We start from the raw sequence: 21,905 nt of genomic DNA, 5'->3' as shown, positions 1-21,905 counted from the left end.
ATAATTGTATGTGAAATAATGTATAATGTGATATCTTGTAACAATTGTAAGTCGCCCTGGATAAGGGCGGCTGCTAAGAAATAAATAATAACTGTACATTTTTAAATACCATAGTATGGTACACACAAGAAAAAAACTAAAAAGCGCACTAGTGTGGTAACAGTATACACACTGCAGAAATAATGCCTTTGTTTTTGTTCTCTTAGTCTGAAAACATTATTTTCTGCATATTCAATATTCTATAAACAATAGTACAGTCTGTATATTCTGATTTACCGGCATTAATGTTGTTCTTTATAAATTGGGCTTCTGATTTTCAGTTTTAACTGATAAAACAACCCCGATACAAAAAAGAAATCGGTGGATAGCCAATAAACACCAGAAAAAACTGTGGAAATGGTTAATCAATTCACGTTGACTTCACCCTATTCCCATAAAAAAAAAATAATAATCTACTACAAAAATAATAATAAATACATTTCCCTGTGCTGCTGGGCAATGTCCCGCCTTCCTGACTTGCATCTATTATTGATTCGTTGTGAATGCTTTAAACCCGCCTAGTAACTCGAGTTACTACTATACATATTTTGACAGAAAAAAAAAAAAAAACGCTCAAGCATTTTGGAAAATAACCAAAAACACTAATTGTATACAGTATATCAAAAATAAAAGCCCCGAAAAAAAAAACGATTTACATAAAACTTGAAAATAGTTAAAAAATAAGCACCGAAAATACAATTAATAAAACCCGAAAAGCAGAAGCCTTATTTATAAATAAAGATGTTTGTCGTCCTTCTCAGCAGTTACCATGTAAACCTCCAAACCAAGCGTGGCGCATATTTGTTTCAAATGACTGACGGTTATAAAGCCCACATTTTCAAAAATCCCGGGTGGGCAGAGCGGGTGGTGTGCTGGAGCTCTGATTGGCCAGTGTAGTCGCCGAAAGAGTCTGATTGGTCAGACCCCGCGCCATTGAAACGAGGAAATTGCGCCACTGTTTACATTTGATTCTTACCCAGAAACCACAGTCCTGGATACACAGCTGAGATTGGGTGTGTTCTATGATATGGAAGTACTATATACAACAAAACATTGCCGCGTCTAGTACCGCTCGAAACTCCTGTAGCGAGGGAAAAGAAGTTCACAGTTTGTTTTTGGGTTGTGTCTTTGTATTAGCAAGACTCCGAACCTCGTTTGTAGGTGATATTGTGGGGTGGATATTAGCAGGCTGTTAAGCAGCGGTGAAAGCTACGGCGGGTTTGCGAGATACACTCCCAGCCTGCAGAGGATGCTTAGGCAATATTGATTTGGTAAGGTATTTTTTAACTTTTCCCCTGCTAGACCAGTCAAGGTGTTTTCTGTGAAGCATTTTTTCACATTTTTGTATATTTACAAATACTTTTTATAATGCTTTTCAGAATGTGAATTAATAAAAACTGCCATTTAAAAAATTAAAAGCCGACCTAGTATTTGGAGTCCCGACTCGCGTCTGCCTGGTGAAACTTAGAATAGCTTCTATATATATATATATATATGTCTATAAACACATTTACACAGATTTCGGAACAGAACTCACACGCTCACAAAGAGAAAATGTTGCTACGTTTCGTGTCGTTAATCTTTAATAGTTTTCTTTGGTATCGTTCTGCATGGTTACAGCAACTAGGTCCAGTTGGTAACTACTTTGTCATTTATTTTGAGAAACTGAAATATTGTTTCTATCACGGCATTAGTTTAGTTGTTAAATGAAGAACAACCCGTGTGCTTTTATTCAGTGTTAATCTACTCGCATTCGTACAGAACTAACATTAGGCGATGACTGGCTGTCACAGGATGTTGGTTACACAGTATTTAAATAACTTGTCTTGATAACAGCTGTGTATATGGGGAAAACTGCATTCATGTCAAGCGTTGCAATGCTATAATATGTATATTTTCTGTATCTTGAACCATTATAAATTAGTCTCTAAGACAATTTCTGGTTCTATTCCATAGCAATTTAATAAAATATGCAGTAAATCATAAGTTTCTGTATGTGCTCTGATATTTTTAATGTTGTACAACTATCCCATTATGATTTAATCAGACCTCAGTCTTTTAAATGGTTTACTACTGTAGACTGTTGACTGAATGCAGATTCGACTATGCATGATGGTCTTGTCTTTGAGATTTGTGAGATATAGTGTGATCTTTTTAATTAACTTTAATTATTTTTTTTGTTTATTTTAAACATAATGCACAAATAGGTAAAGGTTGGAAATCATGTGATTATGTGCATGTGTGTGTTTTTTATTTTATATTTCTGTTTCATCAGGCAAGGTATAAGCAACAATGCATCTGTCTTCAGTAACAGACCAGCTTTACTGTATGCAAAAAAATAAACATTGTATTTGTATATAGTATATTAAACATGTTAATGTTATACTTATTACAATGGTCAATCAATTGTACCCATATATTGAGACAACCTTGTGTTTCAACATGCATATAATTGCCAGGTGACAGCTTCAATACCATGCCTATTAATAGTGCGACTTCTGATTTTATAGTAAATGTCAATTTCTTAGTTTCACTTTTTAGGAATCATTTTGATTCTGCTGTTGGCTGGCTGACAATTGCTTCACATTTTTAAAATATATTTTTCACATTTTTGTTTGTTTATTAGGAAATGAGTGTACAGGTGAACTTAAAGAACGTTCCTTCCCACTTAATGGAGTCTGCATACAATAACACTGACCACAAGAGGAGCTCCAGGTAATGGTTAAACTGTATTCTTTAGCAGGTCCAATACTTGTAATGAATTAAAAATAAAATGGGATATATTTACGTAGCATTGACTCCAGTTTATGTTCGATTTTAGGGTACAAAATATATCAACTAGGTATGTACTAAGTACTGTAATTGTTTGCGCTGGAAATCATAATTATCAGTACATTGCATTTTTTTATGTTCTATATGCTGCTATATAAACTATGTTGTTGGGAGTCCTATTTAAGAGACTGCTATTTGTGTTCCACGTTTATAATGCTGGTGAAATGGCATTATGGGGAAAGAAACCTGAACTTAACTTGTTTTATGGTATAAAGTGCTGGTGTAGTTTATAATTAAAAAGAGCTGTTCTAACGAAGTCATGTCAGTTTTTGAGTAACTGTAATTTCTTGCCTCTCTTCCTCAGGTCTTCAGAAAACATGCTAACTCCAATCAGCTTTCCTAAAACGAAAATTGCGTTATGGGATCCAGCACCAGCTGGAGATGTGATCAGTCTGCACCTATCTTACTACAGGTTTGTCAATTTTTTTAAATTTTTTTTTACGATTGCTAGATTCCGTTTTACTTCTGCTTACATTTGTGTTTTTTAAAGCTAAAATGATCTTTATTTTTTTTCTCCAAGAAACCCAAGATTGCTGGTTGTGGAGAAAACCCTGCGATTAGCCCATCGCCATGCTCGCCAAAGTAACAGAAATGTCTTCTCCTGTTTCCTCCTGGGCTCAATGGTGGTGGATGATGGTAAGCTGTTTCACACATGATAAACCTGAGTGTACACAACAGTACAGCCCCAGTATAAATATATGTATTAGTCCCATTATTATTATTATTATTATTATTATTATTATTATTATTATTATTATTATTACTACTGATCTGGAGCACCTGTCTTTTTGAGGATACAGGAATTCAAATATTTCAGTCAACAAAGGCATACAATCTAGTGTGCTAGTAAAAAAAAAACGACAAAAGCATTTTTTGGTTGTTTTTGCTGGGATGGTGTTGCTTTTAGGTCCCCCCCCCCCAATAGATCACTTTGTCCCAGGGTTTGAGGACCACTGGATTAGACACTGCTTAGTTTGTATTTCAGATGAGGAAGGCGTCACATTGACAGTGGATCGGTTTGACCCAGGGCGTGAGATGCCTGGATCGCCAGGGAAGGTGCCTGCAGCCCTGCTTCCTGGAGATTTCCTGATTCCCTGCACAGTGAGCACACAGGGCCGTGCTTCTGGAGACACTATTGTGCACTCTGCAGAAGACTTTCTCACTGCATTCAAGGTAAAAAATATAAAAAAGAAATACATCACAGTATATTTATTATATCTCCAGAATCTGATATTCTTAATAACTTAATGTTATACCAGCTTTCATAACAATTGGATAAGCGGTTCTCCCGATATATGCAAAAATGTAAGTGTGACGTACAGAAGTATGTATGACCGCCTCTACTATATCCCCATCGGAGGGGATTTCATCCCCAGCAGGCAATAATTAATTAATAATGAGATTTCAAATCAAGATACCGCCAGTTTAAATGCAGTTTTATTGTATTGTGCTATACTGTAAATACTGGTTTCTGCTTGGATTTTCTTCTGAGTGGTGCTTTTTGTAAACTTGTTTGAACAGGTTTGTTTCTCAGTACATCAATAAGATGGTGGATAAACAGGTTAAAACAGAATCATTTTCACCTTTATAAAGCTGTTTATAATGCTACTGGAGTTAGAAATAGGACAAACCCAGCTGGCCACTTTTTTTTTTGGTTTTTTTAAGAAGCACTTCTCTGCAAAGTCGCAGTTTAATGTGAGGCTTTTCTTTATGTTGTCAACTTCACCTGATGGGGGTTTGCATGCTTGCAGCGTGGCAGTTACACAGTCTGTCTACAGCAGATGGTTGGAACTGTTAAATTGTGAACAAATCTCTAATTGCATTAGATTTGTTTGTCTGCCTTCCGACAGGTAGCCACTTTAAGCACTCTTGACAACTTTAGAATTAACACAACATAACAGCTTTAGTCAGCTCTGCATTATTTATTATCAATATATGATAAAATAAGGTGCATAAAATCTATATTTTATTTAAAACATACAGGGAGCTGTATAAGTGTTACACAAATATGTTTACCATTATACTGTACACAATTTCCTGTTTGTATTTATTAAATATGTTTTCAAATACATGGGACTTTAAACAAAAGGTATAATGAATATATTTTTCAGTATTACAAAGATATCGGTGTTCAATAGAAATAATTCTAATGTAATTCAATGACATTAAATAGTGGAATAGCTAAAGTATCAGCCCAAAAATCTAACCGCTGGTTTCACAAACCCGAATTAGCACTAATCTTGCAATACCTTACCTAAAGTAACATTGGATAATCCAAGATTAGTGCTAATCAGCGGCTGTGAAACCAGCTGGAAATGTTATACTAAGGGCATTAACACTTGTTTGACTTTTTTGCTTTTGTAACACAAGAACCATAATTTCCATTTATTCAACAGATGCTTCAGCATCGCTGTTGCAGTAAAGACACCCTAGACCCTTCAAAGCTCCTGACTATGAGAGCACAACTGACCTGTGCAGAGCACATGGATAACCTCAACTTCAGCCTTCACTGGGCAGCTGTTACAATAGCCAACACTCTGGACGCCACGCCAGTCAAACCAGTTCCTATCATCCCTACCGCACTGGCAAGGAACCTGAGCAGCCCCATGAACATCGCACAGGTTCAGGGAGTCTGTAAATTTGGGTGAGTTTGTGTGTTTTTTTATTTTGTTATAAATATATTTTACAGAAATGGTAGTTAGGTGACCCACTGCTTATAATTTTGTCATTCACTGCTGGGCATCAGAATAGAGGTGTTTTTTAAAATTGTGAAAAGGGTGTTTTTGTTAGCACTGTCAATCAATTGTAATTCAGTCAAGATCACAACTGTATATTATGAGCCAGAACTGTAAATTAATGTTTTTTTTTTTTTCTTCTTCTTACAGATTCCTTACCATGGACCAAACCCGTAAACTGCTCCTGGTGCTTGAATCGGATCCAAAAGCTGATACTTTGCCTCTTGTTGGGATGTAAGTGTATTATAAATGTATTTAAAAAAAAACAAACTTTTTTTTCAATAAGAATCATATGTTGTAAGACAAATAAAATTGTGATAGTGTCACCAGCTATCAGAAAGACAACTGCAGTTTGGTGTTCTCCCTTTACATATACTTGATCCTTGTAACAGTTGTTCTTTATTACTATTCTTTGTAGATGGCTAAGTGGGATTACCCATATCCACAGTCCTCAGGTCTGGGCTTGTTGCCTCCGATACCTGTTCAGCTCATCTCTTCAGGACAGGTAAGAGAACTATTTGTTAAGAAATACTTTAATTATAGTCTTGTGTAATACCATTCTACACTTTATTGTTAGTCATTGATTTCTCAATTGACATTTGATAGTAGCTTAAACTGTCCATCCCTGCTCATGAGAAATTAGAATGTATTTTTGTTTGAAAAAAAAGTTTTCAAAATATCTCTTTTAATGCTTGTATTGTTAGTAGTGTTCTGCTGTTTTGTTGCAGGGTTGTGAGTGAGGGTGGCAGTTTCCTCATTGTTCTGTACTCCCTTACACACAAGGAGCCAGAGTTCTACGAGTGTCGTCTCTGTACTGGACAGCAGGACCTGGGGTTTCAACTGCTAACCAGCACAGAATCTCTCAACCTTTTTAAGGTGTGTTCATTTATCTAAATTGCATATAAATATGTTCTCTTATTTTAAAAAAAAATGTCAAGCTGGTACATTTATATCTCAAACTGGAGAAACGGATAACGACATAGAACATCTGTACAGCACTAAAATACTAAGTTTAAAAAAAACCCAACTGTACTGCTGAACCTCGTCTTTAATATTAGCATCACAAGGGTATCCATGTATTATAAAAAATAATAGATGGGCCTCTTCAGTGAGTTACAGTAAAATAATTCCATCCCGGGTTTCTGTAACAGTTTATAAATTACTCAACTTTCGGTCTAGAAACCCTAGATGAAATAATTGTCCTGTAACTTGCTGAAGCCCATCTATTATTCTGTCTCTCTCTCTCTCTCATATAATACATAAATTAATTTGTAGGATTCGCGGATGGAAATGATTCTTCCATTGCACTGCAGTTTTAGCCATTCTGTATTTTAATTGAGTCTAATGACCCCTATTGCACATATTTGCTGTCATACATTGTACAGAAATTGATTGCAAAGTCCTGTTGAACATGGGTGTTGGTGGCAAGGTAACTGGGATTTGGGTCAAAATTTGATTGCAGGGATGTTCATTTTTATTATGTTGCTTTCATTTAATGTCAAACATGTATTAGAATTATGAATCCCTGTTAAAAAGGTTTGTGTTTTTTTATTGTACTTCATTAACACCAACATAGTGCAATTACCTTTTGAAACCACTGCACTGTAAAATACTAAACAAATGGGAAGATAATGTTTTTAAATGATTAAAGATGGCATTGGGACATACAAGCAAATCTGGCCAAACTTGAATTTTTTTTTTTTTCTTTAATTAAGAATGTGAATCCAACAGACCGACAGACAATCCAGTTTGAACTTAGTGCAGAAAGCCAGAACCAGGAGACTGATTTCTTTAAGGAGGTGTCGGCCCGCATGTCTTTCACCAGGTATGATTGGGGGGTGGGAATACTTTACAGATCTACAATATATTGGACTACACAATGCACTGTCAAACACTCAGTGAGTATTTCACCAATAACTGTAAATGCAAAGTCATAACACATTCGGTAGTACTAGAAGTAAAATAATAAAATTTGACAAAACATTACAAGAAGTCTTGCGGCATTGATCCTCAGCTGTCTTCTGGCATCTGGTGGTTGAGCTGCTGTGTGTCTGGAGTCCATTCACTCTGGCTTTCTCTCCTTGGTGTTTTTAAACATTTTCATTCAGGCTATATACAAAATGCTCAGACCAGGACACTGCAAAATTCACACCTGACATTATAGACAATGTCTGAGCTAACTGGAATTGAAGAATTACCATGTGCCATGCCAATGGGCGAGCTCAATTCAAACCTGTTCTGTAATGTTTTGTTACATTTTTTTTTTTTTTTTCCTAAGTTCTCGGGTGAACTCTCCTCCCAACAAGCTGTCTGTGAGTGACCATGACTCGGGTGTGGATGAGGACTTCTCTCCCAGGCCGTCCCCGAGCCCACACCCTGCCAGCCAGCAGGTACAGTGAAATATCAAAGCTTCATAGGCTAATAGGAGTTAACAGGTTCTTTCCCTGACGTGTGAAAATTGACTCCTGGGCCTCCAGTTTATGTTGCTTATTTACAAGGCCTTATAACTTAAAATGAAATATGTTTGCAGACATAGTATGCATTAACAGAGCAGTGCTGAGATGTATAACTGAAAAAATCCAGTTCTTTTATGTAGGTTTTAATTGCTGACTTAATATCCATGCACTTGTGTTTGGCAGCTACGTCGGATTCATCCCTCAGTGCCGGAGCTCTCTATTGTTTTTGATAGCAGCTTCATAGACTCCAATAAAGCTGCTCAGTGTCCAGAAGGTTTTGGAATCAGACCACCTCCAGTTTCAGCTCCTCAACAACACATAAGTACTGGGTCTATTCAAGAACTCCCCCGGGAGGCAAGGCAGCCCAGTATTGGATCCTGCGCTGGGTCATCTCCAGTAAGGCGCACTCTAACTCCTGCAGACCAGCCAATGAAGGTCTGCAAAGGCAGAGCGAGTCCTGCTCAGCAACAGCCTGTTAATTGGAAGGGAGGTCCTCCACTCAGGAAGAGTTCTGGATCCTCAACATCGTCTGCATCCTCTTCCTCCTCCTCCTCCTCCTCATCATCAACTCCACAGAGTGGACCGTCGCCCAACAGCTCCATTCATCAGCATAAAGGGCACCTGCCTTCTGCGAGCAAGAGGGGCATTTCCCCGTCTGGCAGACCGGGAGCCCCTGGCACTCAAAGACCTCCCTCCCCTGGAAATCCACCAGCTAGACATGGCCTGCCACACAGTGCACAAACACCAACCCGGATGTCCAACTTCCACATGCCCTTTTCGGCGCCTCATGGTCCAAACCAGCACCCTGCTAGCTTCTGCAGCTGTAGTCATCATCGCGGTCGTGTGCCATACTATCCAGTAAACTCATGGCAAGGTGTTCCCAACTTTGCATCCAGTGGTAGCCCTGTTTACTGCCCGTCAGATGCCCTGGCTCATGAATGCAGCTTTCCTCCCTTCCACCAAGGCATGGGCTGCCAGTCCAATGGTTACTGCAGCCCAGTGTGTCAAACAAGCAGTCCTGCTGGTCAGGCTTCACATGGGGGCACAGGTTCTTCTGTACATGATAATTGTGTTCTGATGCCTGGAGCGCAGAAGACCAGTCCTTCTAAAGGGCAGTTCTGTCTCAGCCAGGCTGCCTGCGTGCCACAGCCTACCTCCCAGCCCCCTGCTGAGAACGGACTGATGGGGTTACCTCCTGATGCTTATAAGGTTCTTGTGGAGCAGGACAAGAAGTTGAAAGTGCTGCAAGCCCAGGTCTGTATAGCCAGCAAAACCAGTCTTTGCCCATACTTTTCAAATATTACAATCCTTTTGCTGCCACCATAAATTAAATGCTACCCCTCTGCTATGCCGCTAGTGCATGAGCATGCATGATTAAAATGTGTATAAAAATCTACAGTTTTGCAGTCGGCGAGGTTTTATCCAGCCACATCCAGTATTTTTAAAATTGATTTACTAATTGACGTGATCAAAAACCTTTCATATGACCAGAAAAAGCTCATGTTCATGCGGTTAGTTATTTAAAACATATCACGGTCACAAAGTTCTGAGTTAGATTGTATATAATCTTTTAACATTTTTAAAATCTTTCTAGATCCAAAAGCTCTTGGAGGCTCAGAGTAACCCACCCTGCTCACACATGTCCCCTCCACAGTCAGGGAGGCAGGTGGAGTCTGTTGCCATGGAAACCCAGACTGCTCTGGGCGTGCAGGTGAAGAAGAGTGTCAGCATTGCTGTGAGCACAGGTAAGGGCAGCACAGCACACTTCTGATGTGTATTCTCTTATCTCCAATCTTGCAGTAAATAAGTCAAGATTATTCATCACACATGGGAGGTGGGGCAGGGGCTTTAAAAAATACCCTTTTTCAATAGTTGTTTAAAATAAACAACCTTCCAAAGAACTACATTGTAGCAAGGACGAAACTATACAGTAGCTTTCTAGTGGGGAAAAATGAATATCTAGTTTATGTACTTGACGGCGAATGACAGCTTTCAAGCAATCCTGTTGGTAGAATGTGTATTATGCATTTTAATATTTATAATTTTATTGTTCAAGGAGCAAGCTTGTTTTGGAGCCCGACTGCAGGTCAGGAGGAGGTGGCGATGCTGGAGTCCCAGGATGAAGAAATGGGCATCTCTCTCACTACTGAGGAAGACACCACTCACGACAGCATTGCTTCCTCACTGAAGTCTGTCGATATCCACAACTTTGCAGAGAGCACCCAGGTCATAGCAGAGGAGTCTATTGTTGCATCAGATACAGTCAGGTAAGTCTGCATTTAGAAACTTGCACTCAACCAAGATAAAATGTAAAAAAGTAACTGGTAAAGAAATATTATTGGCAGAGGTATTGCATTAGCAGACTGTGCTTTCCAAAAAGGATCAACAAAAATCTAATCGTTCAAGCAGAGATCTATTTATGATACTCATAGAAAACATGTGGGATCTTATGTGCCAATGCCCATCTGTCTATTACAGTACACGGTGTCAGATTTTTCTACTCCTATTTGTTTATTTAGCAGATGCCTTTATCCAAGTCGATTTAGAGATTAGGATGTGTGAACTATGCATCAGCTGCAGAGTCACAACAAAAACGGAGCACAAGGAAGTTAAGTGACTTGCTCAAGGATAACACAATGAGTCAGTCGCTGAGCCGGGATTTGAACCGGGAACATCCTACCCTTTTCTTTAACCACCAGATCACACTCCTAGTCTCCAATAGATGTTTCAAATTGCATTTGTTTGAAATCCAGTATCTTTTTTTATCCTTTTTTTTTATTATTATTATTACTATTTTTTTTTTTTTTTTACAATTCACATATTATACAGTTGATGAGTCATTTTTAAATGGAAGAACTTCCTTCATGTGTTTTCCTTTGCTCATTTTTAATCTTAATTTTATTTTGTTTTTCTTTTTTGTTTTATCTTCAGTTCTTCACCTCAGTTTTGGAATGAGCGGGGGCCCCAGGTAACATTCCAAACATTCCAAAGCCCTGAACTTGGGGAAAGTGTCAGCATGTGCATCCAGTCATCGCCAGTAGAGGGGGCAAAAAAGCAGGAAAATGAGAAAGTGAATTACCAGCCAAACAGTGAACTGCACAATGAGCAGAAATTTTATCAGGACTTGCTGGTAAGTTTTGGTTAAAAATATATATAATTTGAAACATCCATTAACGTTTTATTTGGTTCATAGAGACAGTTATGAACCCATTATGTAATTATTTTTACATGGTTTATTAAAGTTTCTAAAACTTTACATTTACAGATTTAGTGAGTAATTCTTCATCAAAGGTGTATTGCTCACTAAGTAGGTTTTTCCTGTACTTGAAAAAGCTATACTGTAAAATGTTCCTTGTGCGCTCCACTCACTGTTTCTTTCAAAGACAATTTTACTCCATACTGTAGTTTCCACTCTATTTATAAAGCATAATTTACCTATTTTACCATGCTGTGACATTCTAGTGACAAGTGCATTGTGTTTTGATTCCTGCTGTGTTGTGATTCCAGGGCCAGGTGAACAGCCGCTTGCAGGCCTCTTCATCTGGAGGCGAAGAAGAGCCTGGGCAGAGACAGGCCATGCACTCTGGGACAGGGGCCCTGGATTCATCTCCTGTGTCCCAAAGCAGCAGCCGGAAAAAGCAGTCAGCCCCCAGCAAGAGCGACAATGACAAGGTCCGGAACGCCACCCTGAAACAGCTGGAACACCTTGGAGTGAAGGCTGACTGCTCTGTGAAAGGCAATAAAACCAAGGCCAAGGTGGAGAGTGCCAGGTAACTTTTTAAATTGCAGATCTTCTGTTTCTATAATGTGTTTATGTTGTCTCTCTCTTTGCTTGTATGCCTGTCTGTGTGGGTAAGAATGCACAACAATACCTACAATGTCTTACATCCAGAATACTGACAAGTTAGTCTTGAACAACCCCCAGATTGATACACTCAATAGCATGTGGTGAGGAATATTGTAACCAAGTTTTATAACAATTAAGTAAACAGTATAATATATAGGGACGAATAATACACTTATCGTATTCCAAAGAACCTTGTATGCTACCTATACAGTTACGTAAGAGTTGCTGTATTTAAAAAAAAATTGACAAAATGACATCTTAAATGTCACCTGCTATTTTTTTTTCTCAAGTTACAAAAGGTCAGTTGCTTGACTTCTCTGTTTCTCCTGTTTCAGCACGCTGGCTTGTATATACCCCCAGGCAGTCCTCCCCAGGCTGAATTACGTGTCCTTTGGGAACATGGCTACGAGTGGCTTCGGCCCCAGCGGTGTGGACCTGAGCCTGGAAGCCAACGCCATAGCCCTAAAGTACCTGAACGACTCGCAGCTATCCCAGCTCTCCGTGAGCAGAGGGGGGCGCCAAACTGGGCAAGAAGAGTCCCTCAGCATCATCCTACAGCACAACACCAACACCACCACAGAGAAGAGCATGGTGGACATGAGCTTGATGTCTCCCAATAACATGTCATTCGCTACCAGGAAATACATGAAGAGGTACGGGCTCATTGAGTGCGAGGATAGCAGTGAGGAGGAGGAGGGGGCCAGTGAGAGCCAGATCGAGACCACCGTGGTGTCTGTGTCTAACAGCTACAGGAAGGACTACGTTGAAAGGGGCGCTGAAAGACAGCAAGAGTTGCTCCAGCAGCAGCCGCACCACAGTAGTGGTGCAAGGGTGTGCAACGACTGGGAAGGGAACATCTTGAAAAACATTACCAATGAGATGCCCTCCCAGCAGCAGCAGCAGCAGCTCTCAGACCAGGATTCCCAGCAGATGCTCAGGGACCTGAAACCCAAAATGAAGCTCTTGGCAGGGGTTACCCACATCTCTCAGGACCCTGACAAGGAAAACGGCATGCAGTTTTTCCCTGACAAGCTCCTACATGACTCCCCTGTAACACAGAAGCATATGGAGAGCCAGGGATCTGTGGGAAACTTTTTAGATGTCAACAGGCTGCGGCAGCTTCCCAAACTCTTCTGAGTTTTATAAATGGGGAGGACTATAAAGACTTCTATTATATCTGGATTAAACCAGGCTGGCAGCTTTTTAGGAATAATGTTTACAAAACTTTTGTGTCAAAAAGGATTGTTACAATGACATTTTTGGATGACCAGAAAGCTTTTATCTATCTCTTACTTGAATTATCCCATTTTATCCATTCAACGCGAACAGTATCTCCGTGTTTTAACCAATCCTTCAAAAATGTTTTCATTTTTCTAGGAAAATATGATGAACTTCAGTAAGGATTCCTAGCATTGACACAATCTCTGTTTCTCAAAGTTTCATTCCCCGTCATATTATATATTGGCAATATGGGGCTACAAAAAAGGATACACACTATTACCTTTTTGAAAACTGATGGGAGTAGTTGTTCTCTTTTCATATTATGGATATACAATACGTTTTAGAAACCAAGAAAAAAATAATGCTTGAATGCTAAATATACATAAGTAGCCTGAATTTGATTGAAATTGAAGCTTTTGAACTTGCCTTAAAAGTATCCAACATATACACATTCTGTACTTGGCATTCTAATAGACACATTTAGATACATATGTATTGCTGTGTCCAATCTGCCGTAGTATTTTTATTTGCTCAAAATTACTACCTTGAAAAACTAGCTGTGATTCAAAATCTGCCCTGTAGATTTTTCCCAGGTTCTTGAGCCTCCTGTTACTTAATTTTTCGAGAACATCCACACTTTGAATAGCATCTGTTGTGTAGAAAATAATATTCATAATAATCATCCCACTGGGAATAGCAATTTTGCAATCTGATCTTGACTTTAAGGTTAGAATCAATTTAACAGTTTGGGGATATTCCAGACAAAACAAACATCATGCATTTATTTCCCTACACACTTTGGAGTTGTTTACTGCACTTAAAGAATCTGTCTAGATCTAGGAACCATGCATAAATATGGTTTGTAGTTTTAAAAAAGAAAAAAGTGATTTGAATGTCTTAATTTATTTGACAACTCCTTCCCTTTTTTTTTTTTTTTTTTATAAGAGTAACTTGACCTATTTCCCTGAATGAATGGTGCTATGGATTACAAACTCTGGTTCTCTCATTCCTGTAGCAACAGTACTGTTTATACAAGCCAAGTCCTACTAATTAGAAATGTATGCATGTTGAGTTATTGGTCCAATCCTCTGAAATGTGCCTTAACCTCTGTTCCTTTCCATGTTTGTGTGTGGGTTTTAGTGTGACGTGTGTGTCTTTTGATTTGCACTTTTAGAATTGTTTGCAGTCCAGTGTTTTGCTTATATCAGACCCTCCCATGTTGGTACGCTCCACCTGTGGGTTGTATATTAGACTTTAAACAGAACTGCTGTGACTGCCTTCTGTACATTCACATTCCCCGCTAATCTGAGAGCCCCGTAGCTTTTATAACCGCTCTGTTCCAGTTCAGTGAACCAAAATCAGTGTTATACATTCCTTTGTTAATTTCAGTTATTTTAAAAAATATCTCAGGAGTGTTTGGGGTTATTAAACACAATTCACCTGGTTTGCCTGTTTGTGTGTTTTGTATTTATTAATATTTTATATTTTTACAAGTTTTTAAATAAAGAGTAATTTGATTAACCAGCTGTGTGTTTATTTATTTATATATTTATTTATTTATTTGAGAGATAGATGAGATGTAAATAAAAATTTTTTTTAAAAAACAATGTGTCGTTGTGAGAAAAATGTGCTGCTGATGTGCTTAATTTCTGATTCCTCCATATCCTGTCTAATTGTTTTGAAGCGTAAAGGGCATTAACTTAAAATGTATTGCATCGTTAACAACCAGAGGATGCCATTCGGCGCATCAATGCTCATCCGGTTTCTAGTACCTCATTGACATTTTCCTAGGATCCTAAAGGATCCCAGTCCATACACTCTCCACTCACTGTAAAAACAAACAAGTATTATTATACAAGACAACTGTATTGCATGTTTTTATTTCCCAGGTGTCACTCCTGTTGCTGCTTTTGAAAATGCTCTTCAAGCTTTGCTAATCTTTGTGGGAAATGAGTAGGATATCCATCTACCCCTCTGATAACAGCCAGTTGCTGCTAGTATTACCTGTTTGTAAAATAAGTTCATATGAATCTAACACAAAATATTGATAACAAATAAATGTGCTGTATTTAAAACAAAAAGATTCAAGTCTCCGAACAATACTGAAATAACCGGTCTGCAATGAAATGCAACTTTCAGGTGATTTTTATAATGTCACTTGGCTACTTTGTGCTGTTGCTGCTGCCATTGTCTAAATGTTCATGCTTTGTAAATGGATGGAGTTTCCATGGAAAGACTACATCATTTACTTACCTGCATCCTGTTTATGTGTGACTGAGGACCAGTGCACAGGAAGTAGACTCTGGAGAAATGATTCTGTTTCATTACCCTGTGCCTACCTTCTGAAGCCAGGGAACAAGAGTAAACCCTTAAGGATAGAATACACTTCAGTGCCAAATGGGGTGGTCCTAGAATGTTGTTAAACACTGTATGGTCCTGCCAAATGTCTTTGCTCAGAACAGCTTGTAGATGCCAAGTGACTTTTTATAATTATAGCAAATCTGGGACACTAGTCAAGGCACACGTAAGGCAAAATATTCAACTTTCCTTCGTCTCTATAAGGGTCCAATGAAATACACTGCACCCAGTCATACCAGTTAACTTTGTCGTCATAACAACCGTTAACTCCCTGCCAGTTTTGAGTATGCAGTCGAGGCACGTCCTCCAGTGAGACCTCTCGGCCGACTCCAGAAATACTGGTGCTAGGCTCTGTTGGTAGCACTAGAGAAGGCTGAGAAATGGGGCAGCAGTCCCTCAAGTGTTCATGGTATTCTTGAGGCTCCAAGCTGGAGAAGGACCACCTGTGACACTGGCTGCTCAGGTATTTTTGAATGATCTTGTTTTTGGCAAACACCTTCCAGTCCTGCTTGTCCATGCTGTCCCAAATCTGCAAGTTCCTCTCCCGCAGCTCAGAAACTTGACCGCAGCTAACCGCCAGTACCCCAACATCGTGAGTGGCCGCTGTTGTCTTCTGACTAGCTAGGATAATCTGCCCCGTCAAGGGGTTGTACGTTATTCTCCGTTCTTTTAACCTCCCTGGTCTTTCCATCGTGTCCGATTGTGGGCCGTCAAGGTTCACTCTGAAGTCTTTGAGCCTCCCCTTCTTTCTCCCTCTTTTGGGTTTGTTTTTTAAAGGAATCCTTTCCGTGTCTAAACAGCCTGTAGGCACTGGTGAACCGATATTGTCCTTAGGCTGGTTATAAACAATCTCGGGCAATATTGGGGGCTTTGTGTTCTGGTTGTCAAAGGTTGAGGGCTGAGAACTACTGGTGTGCTGCACCTCTTCAACACGCTCTATCAGACTGACTGGGAAAGGCAGTGTTGACTGGGGGCACTTGTGAATCGTAGAGTAATATGAACTGACAGCAGCCGGGCTGTGTGGAGGTGTGCTACAACTGGCTGGGGAAATGGCCTCCAAACTTCCAGGTTCCTGAAATACTCTAAGCCAGGATTCGGGTTTCCCCAGCCAAGGGTTCGAGTGACCAGAATTGGGGTCAGTTGACACTTGGTTGCTTCTGGCAAGATGCCTGTGATTGGCGACCTTGGGCACTGCTTTAGAAGAGGTGACGGGTCTATAGGGGAAGAAACCCGGGCTCACTGGCTCAGCCGTGGGGCTGGAGATGACCTCTGGGCTGTCCACTGCAGTGACCTCCTGTTTTAGGCGCATGTTGTATTGAGTGAAGGATAGGTTTTTGGTGGAAGGAGGAACATTCCTGTTGTCCACATCTGCAGACTTTGGAAAACAAGTTTCTGGAATAGTCATCTCCAGTGTGTCTGTGTCTGCCTCTGCACTAACACTAGGAGCTGCCACCATTGACTCCTGCCCAACCAGGGCGATCTTCCTCCAGGTTTTCAGAAGCCTTTTGGCTCGTTTGGAAAGCTCTGTGTTCAAGGTCTTCTTACGCAAGTTGTTAATGTGTCTTCCCAATCTTGTTTCCTAAATAAATAAAAGTAAAATTAGTAAAATATAGCATATCATGTTCGACACTGATCAGACTGGTTGTGTGAGTAAACTGCCCAGTCCTATGCTTAAATCACTAAACTGGGAAATGGTAACTTCAAAAATACCCAACACCTTCATACAGATAATGTACTAAGCATTAAAATAGATGCATTATTGGTGTGTCTTACATCTGCTTTATTATTGCTTTGAATTGCTTAAAGTTACTACCTGGAAAAACAAGTCCAGTGATTCAGAACTTGCCCGTAGATAGATTTGCTTTGCAGCCTGTTGATTTTGTGTGTACCAGTGCATGTGAATTCATTCAAATATTGCTAAGCATTTTTATATAACTCTATATTGGGATTCATGGCCAAAGAAAACAGGCATACCTCAAGTTCTTCTTTAGTAATGGGGTATTTCTCCAGCGTTGAGATAACTTCCGCCACTCTCTTTATGGTGTTTATGCTCAACACCTAATTCACAAGCAGCAGTACTTTCAATTAGAATTCACCAAAATAACTTTGTTCATGATATATTTATTTTTTGGTATATACTGAATATTTTATACTTTTAATGTTGTGTTAGATAATGATCTTTACCCTTGATCTGTTTGACCTACAGGAGAGATAATTAAACCTGTTGGTTTACTGATCCTCATAACAAAATGTTATATTGGGACTGAGCGCATAAATTACACATCAAACCTGAATTATTTGAGATGTTTTTTGAGGGCAGAAACACTGCAATACGCAGAACACATAAGCTTGGACTATAGTTTCAACTCTAATGAAAACGAAAAAAAAAAAAATGTGCACATTAATAAAAATGTCGAGTTCAAGGTACTGCTATTAATTCGGTAACTCTTGTTTTTGTAAATTCAACATTTGTAGTAGTGCGGGAAATGGCATTTAATTGACAAGAATATGGATAGTGTTTAAGATACTCTACGATAGTGGCTAATTTTTTTTTATTTATTTTTTTAGAATCAATCTTTCTAAAACACACTCAGAAATACCGTTACTTTGAAAGAATGTGACACGAACTACTGGTCGTGTTTATCTTTAATATCGAATACATAATAAATAAAACATTTCCATTTATTTACAGTTGATCCACTGCGCCTCCCGATTCCTTAATTCCAAATTGGCATATGTGGTACAAACAAATAAAAAATAATACTAATGGAAGATTCAATCGCTATGACACATTATTTAAAGAGATGTAGTAGTTGGAAAACACCGCTTCTTCCCCCCTAGATATCCTCCAAGCATTAAATTTCACACAAACAACTTCCTCCCCCTCCAACAACCACGCCCTGCTATTCTACGCCGTAACGTCACCATGCATGTGACACCTTTATCGCCATCTTAGTAAGGTCAACATCTTGTCGCTTTAATTGGGAAACACATACCTCGCAGTTAGGCTTAGAAAAACATTAGCTATTTTACCTATGAAATTATATATATATATATATATATATATATATATATATATATATATATATATATACACACACACACATATATACAAACAATTATTTTAGTAGCATAATCATAATAATATTTTAATTCAGTACAGAACTACAGGATTCACGCGTGATGCTAAAGGCCATGGTACATTTTCAAATTAGGTCTACACTGTTTCAAAAATCGTTTTGCAATTTCAATGCGATACTTACTGAGCGGGATGCATTATTTGGCGAGTAGCTATTATAGCGTATAGTGTAAAATTCTTCATCCCTCCACACAAAAGATGGACTAAATGTGCACATTTTTCAGGGTGCATAAACCTTTACGTTAAAAAAAAATGCATCTTCCGGTTTGTTATAGTTTTAATATACACGATGTCGATATCGTCATGGGTCTTTACAATGTCATGACAGCTTAATGCAATTTTTTTTTTTTTTTTTTTTTTTTTTTTAGAAACACAGAAAACACCAGAAACAATGAAATATCATAATTCAGTGAGAATAGACTATTATCTAATAATAATAATAATAATAATAATAATAATAATAATAATAATACATAGGCTTAGAAAGGCTTTTTTTTGGGGGGGGGGGGGGGGGGGGGTTAAATGGTGTAGCCTAGTAGTATACACACCAGTTAATGCTGAAATTAAGTGTTCTGATAAAAAAAAAAATAAGAAACGCCGTGTATATATTCATGCATTCATCCATGTGCTGCAATACAGAACACATGTTAAACTTGTCAGCTGTGTACCCTCACTCCAGCCAGCCCTCCGCTTACCTGCCAGCCACTGCAGGGAGCTAATTGTGACAGAGAGACTGCCTTCCCGGCGTGAAGCTCCTGCGCACTACTGATACTAACGCGTGCTGCCAGAACTACACGGGGCGGTCGTGACTGAATGATTCCTGGAACTGCACGGGTGGGTCGTGACTCAGTGATTCCTGGGGCAGACAAAAAGGGATAAGCAGTTAAGCACGGATGATGGTCGTGACGCGAAAAAGTCTGTGTTCAATGCCCCTTTATTTTCGAATATAGCGGCAGCAGAGTACTGTGTACAAATTAATAAGAACGAATAAAACACAGATTCTTATAGAGTAACTGCCTGACCTTCATTATACTGAACCGCATTCTGTGGTCCAGATGATACGATGATGTTGTTCATTGATTAGTTTTTTTTTTTAGGACGCAATGCATTCTTCAGTTTCGCATCCAGTCTGTCCAATAACAATATCACACATTTTAGGTTTTAGCTGACTGATTTATTCAGCATATCCAACTTGACTTTTGCAGGTTATTATTGTTGTATCAGGTTCATAGTCCGTGTCGATAATACTGCTTATATGGAAACTATTTACAACAAAGGAAAAACTCAGATGTATATTATTATTATTATTATTATTATTATTATTATTATTATTATTATTAGTAGTAGTAGTAGTAGTAGTAGTAGTAGTAGTATTACAAAAAATTGTGTGAACTCAGTGTTACCTAAATAACAGTGTAAAATCACTCAAAATCAATAAATAAGTATAATGTGTTTAAAATCTGTCGTATAAGATTTTTAATTTATTTTTATACTGGACAGGTATAGACATTTTTGGTTATTTAGTATGTTTTGGGGTAGCCTACCGATAGATAAACGCCTAAACGCAATTAAACTATAACTTCTCAGCACGATTTAACCTCGAAACAACTTGATATAAATGATCAAAATCTTGAAGAGTTTTAAAACTTTTAAATACCCACACCAAGGATTCTATACAAAATAGCATTTAAAGTACAGTGTCTACAATTGTATCTTTATGTCAGGAATAATTGGAACTGGAAATATATAAACATGCATGTACCGATATGTTTTTTTTTTTCTTTTTTTTTTTTTTTGGGCCTGTATTGGACAAGCAGTCAAACATGTATGCAAATGCTACTGAATCATATAGGATAATGTTATATTTTGTGAGGACTTTGCGCTTTCATCTGTTTTTATCAGGTTTGCATTTAACTATATATATATATATATATATATATATATATATATATATATATATATATATATATATCCATTGTACACTATTATTAATATTATTTTTTTATTTATTTAGCAGATGCCTTTATCCAAGGCGGCTTACAGAGACTAGGGTGTGTGAACTATGCATCAGTTGCATTGTCACTTACAACTACGTCTCACCCGAAAGACGGAGCACAAGGAGCTTAAGTGACTTGTTCAGGGTCACACAATGAGTCAGTGGCTGAGGTGGGATTTGAACCGGGGACCTCCTGGTTACAAGCCCTTTTTTTAACCACTGGACCACACAGCCTCATTATGCATTTTGCATCTAATGAGATGTAGGGCTATTGACACCAAGGATCACCTTGAAAGAAGTTCACGTTTTATTTCGCTTGTAGGATATAGACAGTTTAATAAAGACATGTTATCGGTTGCCATACCAGTTAAATGCTGGGAGCCACAGTTTACCGTTTGCAGTCTCCGTGGGTTTGATTCCCAGATGATTATATAACTGAAGGTCAGAGAGGAATTGATAATGTCTTATCTCTTTCGACAGGGTGCGAGGCCCTTCGAGATTTATAATGGTGGCTCTTAATATCGCCTGGCATCCCCACATACATAAAACCATAACAAAAAAAGAGCGATGTATTTACATTCACGGATTATTAGCAGTAATATTATGATTATTTGTATTGTTGTTTTAAACTGTTATTTAAAAAAAAAACCAAGGTATCACATTTCAATTACCACGCAAATTAAGATTTTTGTTTAAACTGGAATATCGTGTATCGTCAGCCTTAATTTCAGTGTTGCTTCCCTATATCCGAAAATAAACTCCTTAACGTTTTGTGTGCTTGTGAGTGTGGTGTATAAAACCTGCATCCCCCAGCATAGTTGCTCAGAATCTACTGTCCTCGTCTCTAAACTGCAAAACATCAGCTTTAAATATAGTTGTCGTGGGAAAGTAGCCTGTAGAATATGCCATTGACAGTATATTCACAGATCTAATCAATTTAATATATTGGAGGACTGCTCTGCAAAACAGCATAGTATTCTTGTATACTGGTATATATATATATATATATAATATATATATATATATATATATATATATATATATATATATATATATATATATCCATATCCCCTACCTGGTGTGGCTGGAAAAATAGATACATTTATATAAATAAATTATATATTATATAATAAATGTCCTTAACTGCCTCCGCCCTAAAAATAAACAAATAAATAAACAGTACCTTGTTTGCCGAGCCAGTAGCCTATCTCAACAATGTATTTAGCTCTAAATTTAAGTCGCTCCGCAATACTAATTATCTCGAAGAAAAATAAATATTAAA

The 21,905-nt window shown here is 38.2% G+C and overlaps 2 protein-coding genes across 4 annotated transcripts; one reads left to right on the top strand and one right to left on the bottom strand.

The window, feature by feature from the left end:
* Nucleotides 1-918: 918 nt before the first annotated feature.
* Nucleotides 919-14,654, top strand: LOC117416739 (SCL-interrupting locus protein homolog). 3 transcript variants are annotated; one of them, XM_059035069.1, is made up of 17 exons: nt 919-1,052; nt 2,666-2,754; nt 3,176-3,283; nt 3,392-3,507; nt 3,845-4,044; nt 5,268-5,515; nt 5,757-5,840; nt 6,025-6,111; nt 6,335-6,482; nt 7,322-7,431; nt 7,885-7,996; nt 8,246-9,316; nt 9,657-9,807; nt 10,119-10,329; nt 10,994-11,192; nt 11,570-11,832; nt 12,245-14,654. In XM_059035069.1, exons 2-17 carry the CDS (start codon nt 2,669-2,671, stop codon nt 13,044-13,046), a joined length of 3,996 nt encoding a protein of 1,331 aa, XP_058891052.1. In that variant the 5' UTR covers nt 919-1,052; nt 2,666-2,668; the 3' UTR covers nt 13,047-14,654. The 3 variants fall into 3 exon arrangements, with proteins under 3 accessions (XP_058891052.1, XP_058891051.1, XP_033884015.3); XM_059035068.1 differs by having other exon boundaries at nt 919-1,310; XM_034028124.3 differs by having other exon boundaries at nt 920-1,310; nt 3,857-4,044.
* Nucleotides 14,655-14,715: 61 nt separating this feature from the next.
* On the bottom strand, nt 14,716-19,704 carry LOC117417197 (mediator of RNA polymerase II transcription subunit 26-like). Its single transcript, XM_034924625.2, has 4 exons — nt 19,650-19,704; nt 19,323-19,483; nt 17,463-17,546; nt 14,716-17,067 (listed from the first exon to the last, which is right to left on the bottom strand). Exons 1-4 carry the CDS (start codon nt 19,702-19,704, stop codon nt 15,640-15,642), a joined length of 1,728 nt encoding a protein of 575 aa, XP_034780516.2. The 3' UTR covers nt 14,716-15,639.
* Nucleotides 19,705-21,905: the final 2,201 nt, after the last annotated feature.

The sequence above is a fragment of the Acipenser ruthenus genome, chromosome 12 (assembly GCF_902713425.1).
Source record: "Acipenser ruthenus chromosome 12, fAciRut3.2 maternal haplotype, whole genome shotgun sequence".
NCBI classification, from domain to species: Eukaryota; Metazoa; Chordata; class Actinopteri; order Acipenseriformes; family Acipenseridae; genus Acipenser; species Acipenser ruthenus.
This window is presented reverse-complemented; position numbering and strand designations above follow the sequence as displayed.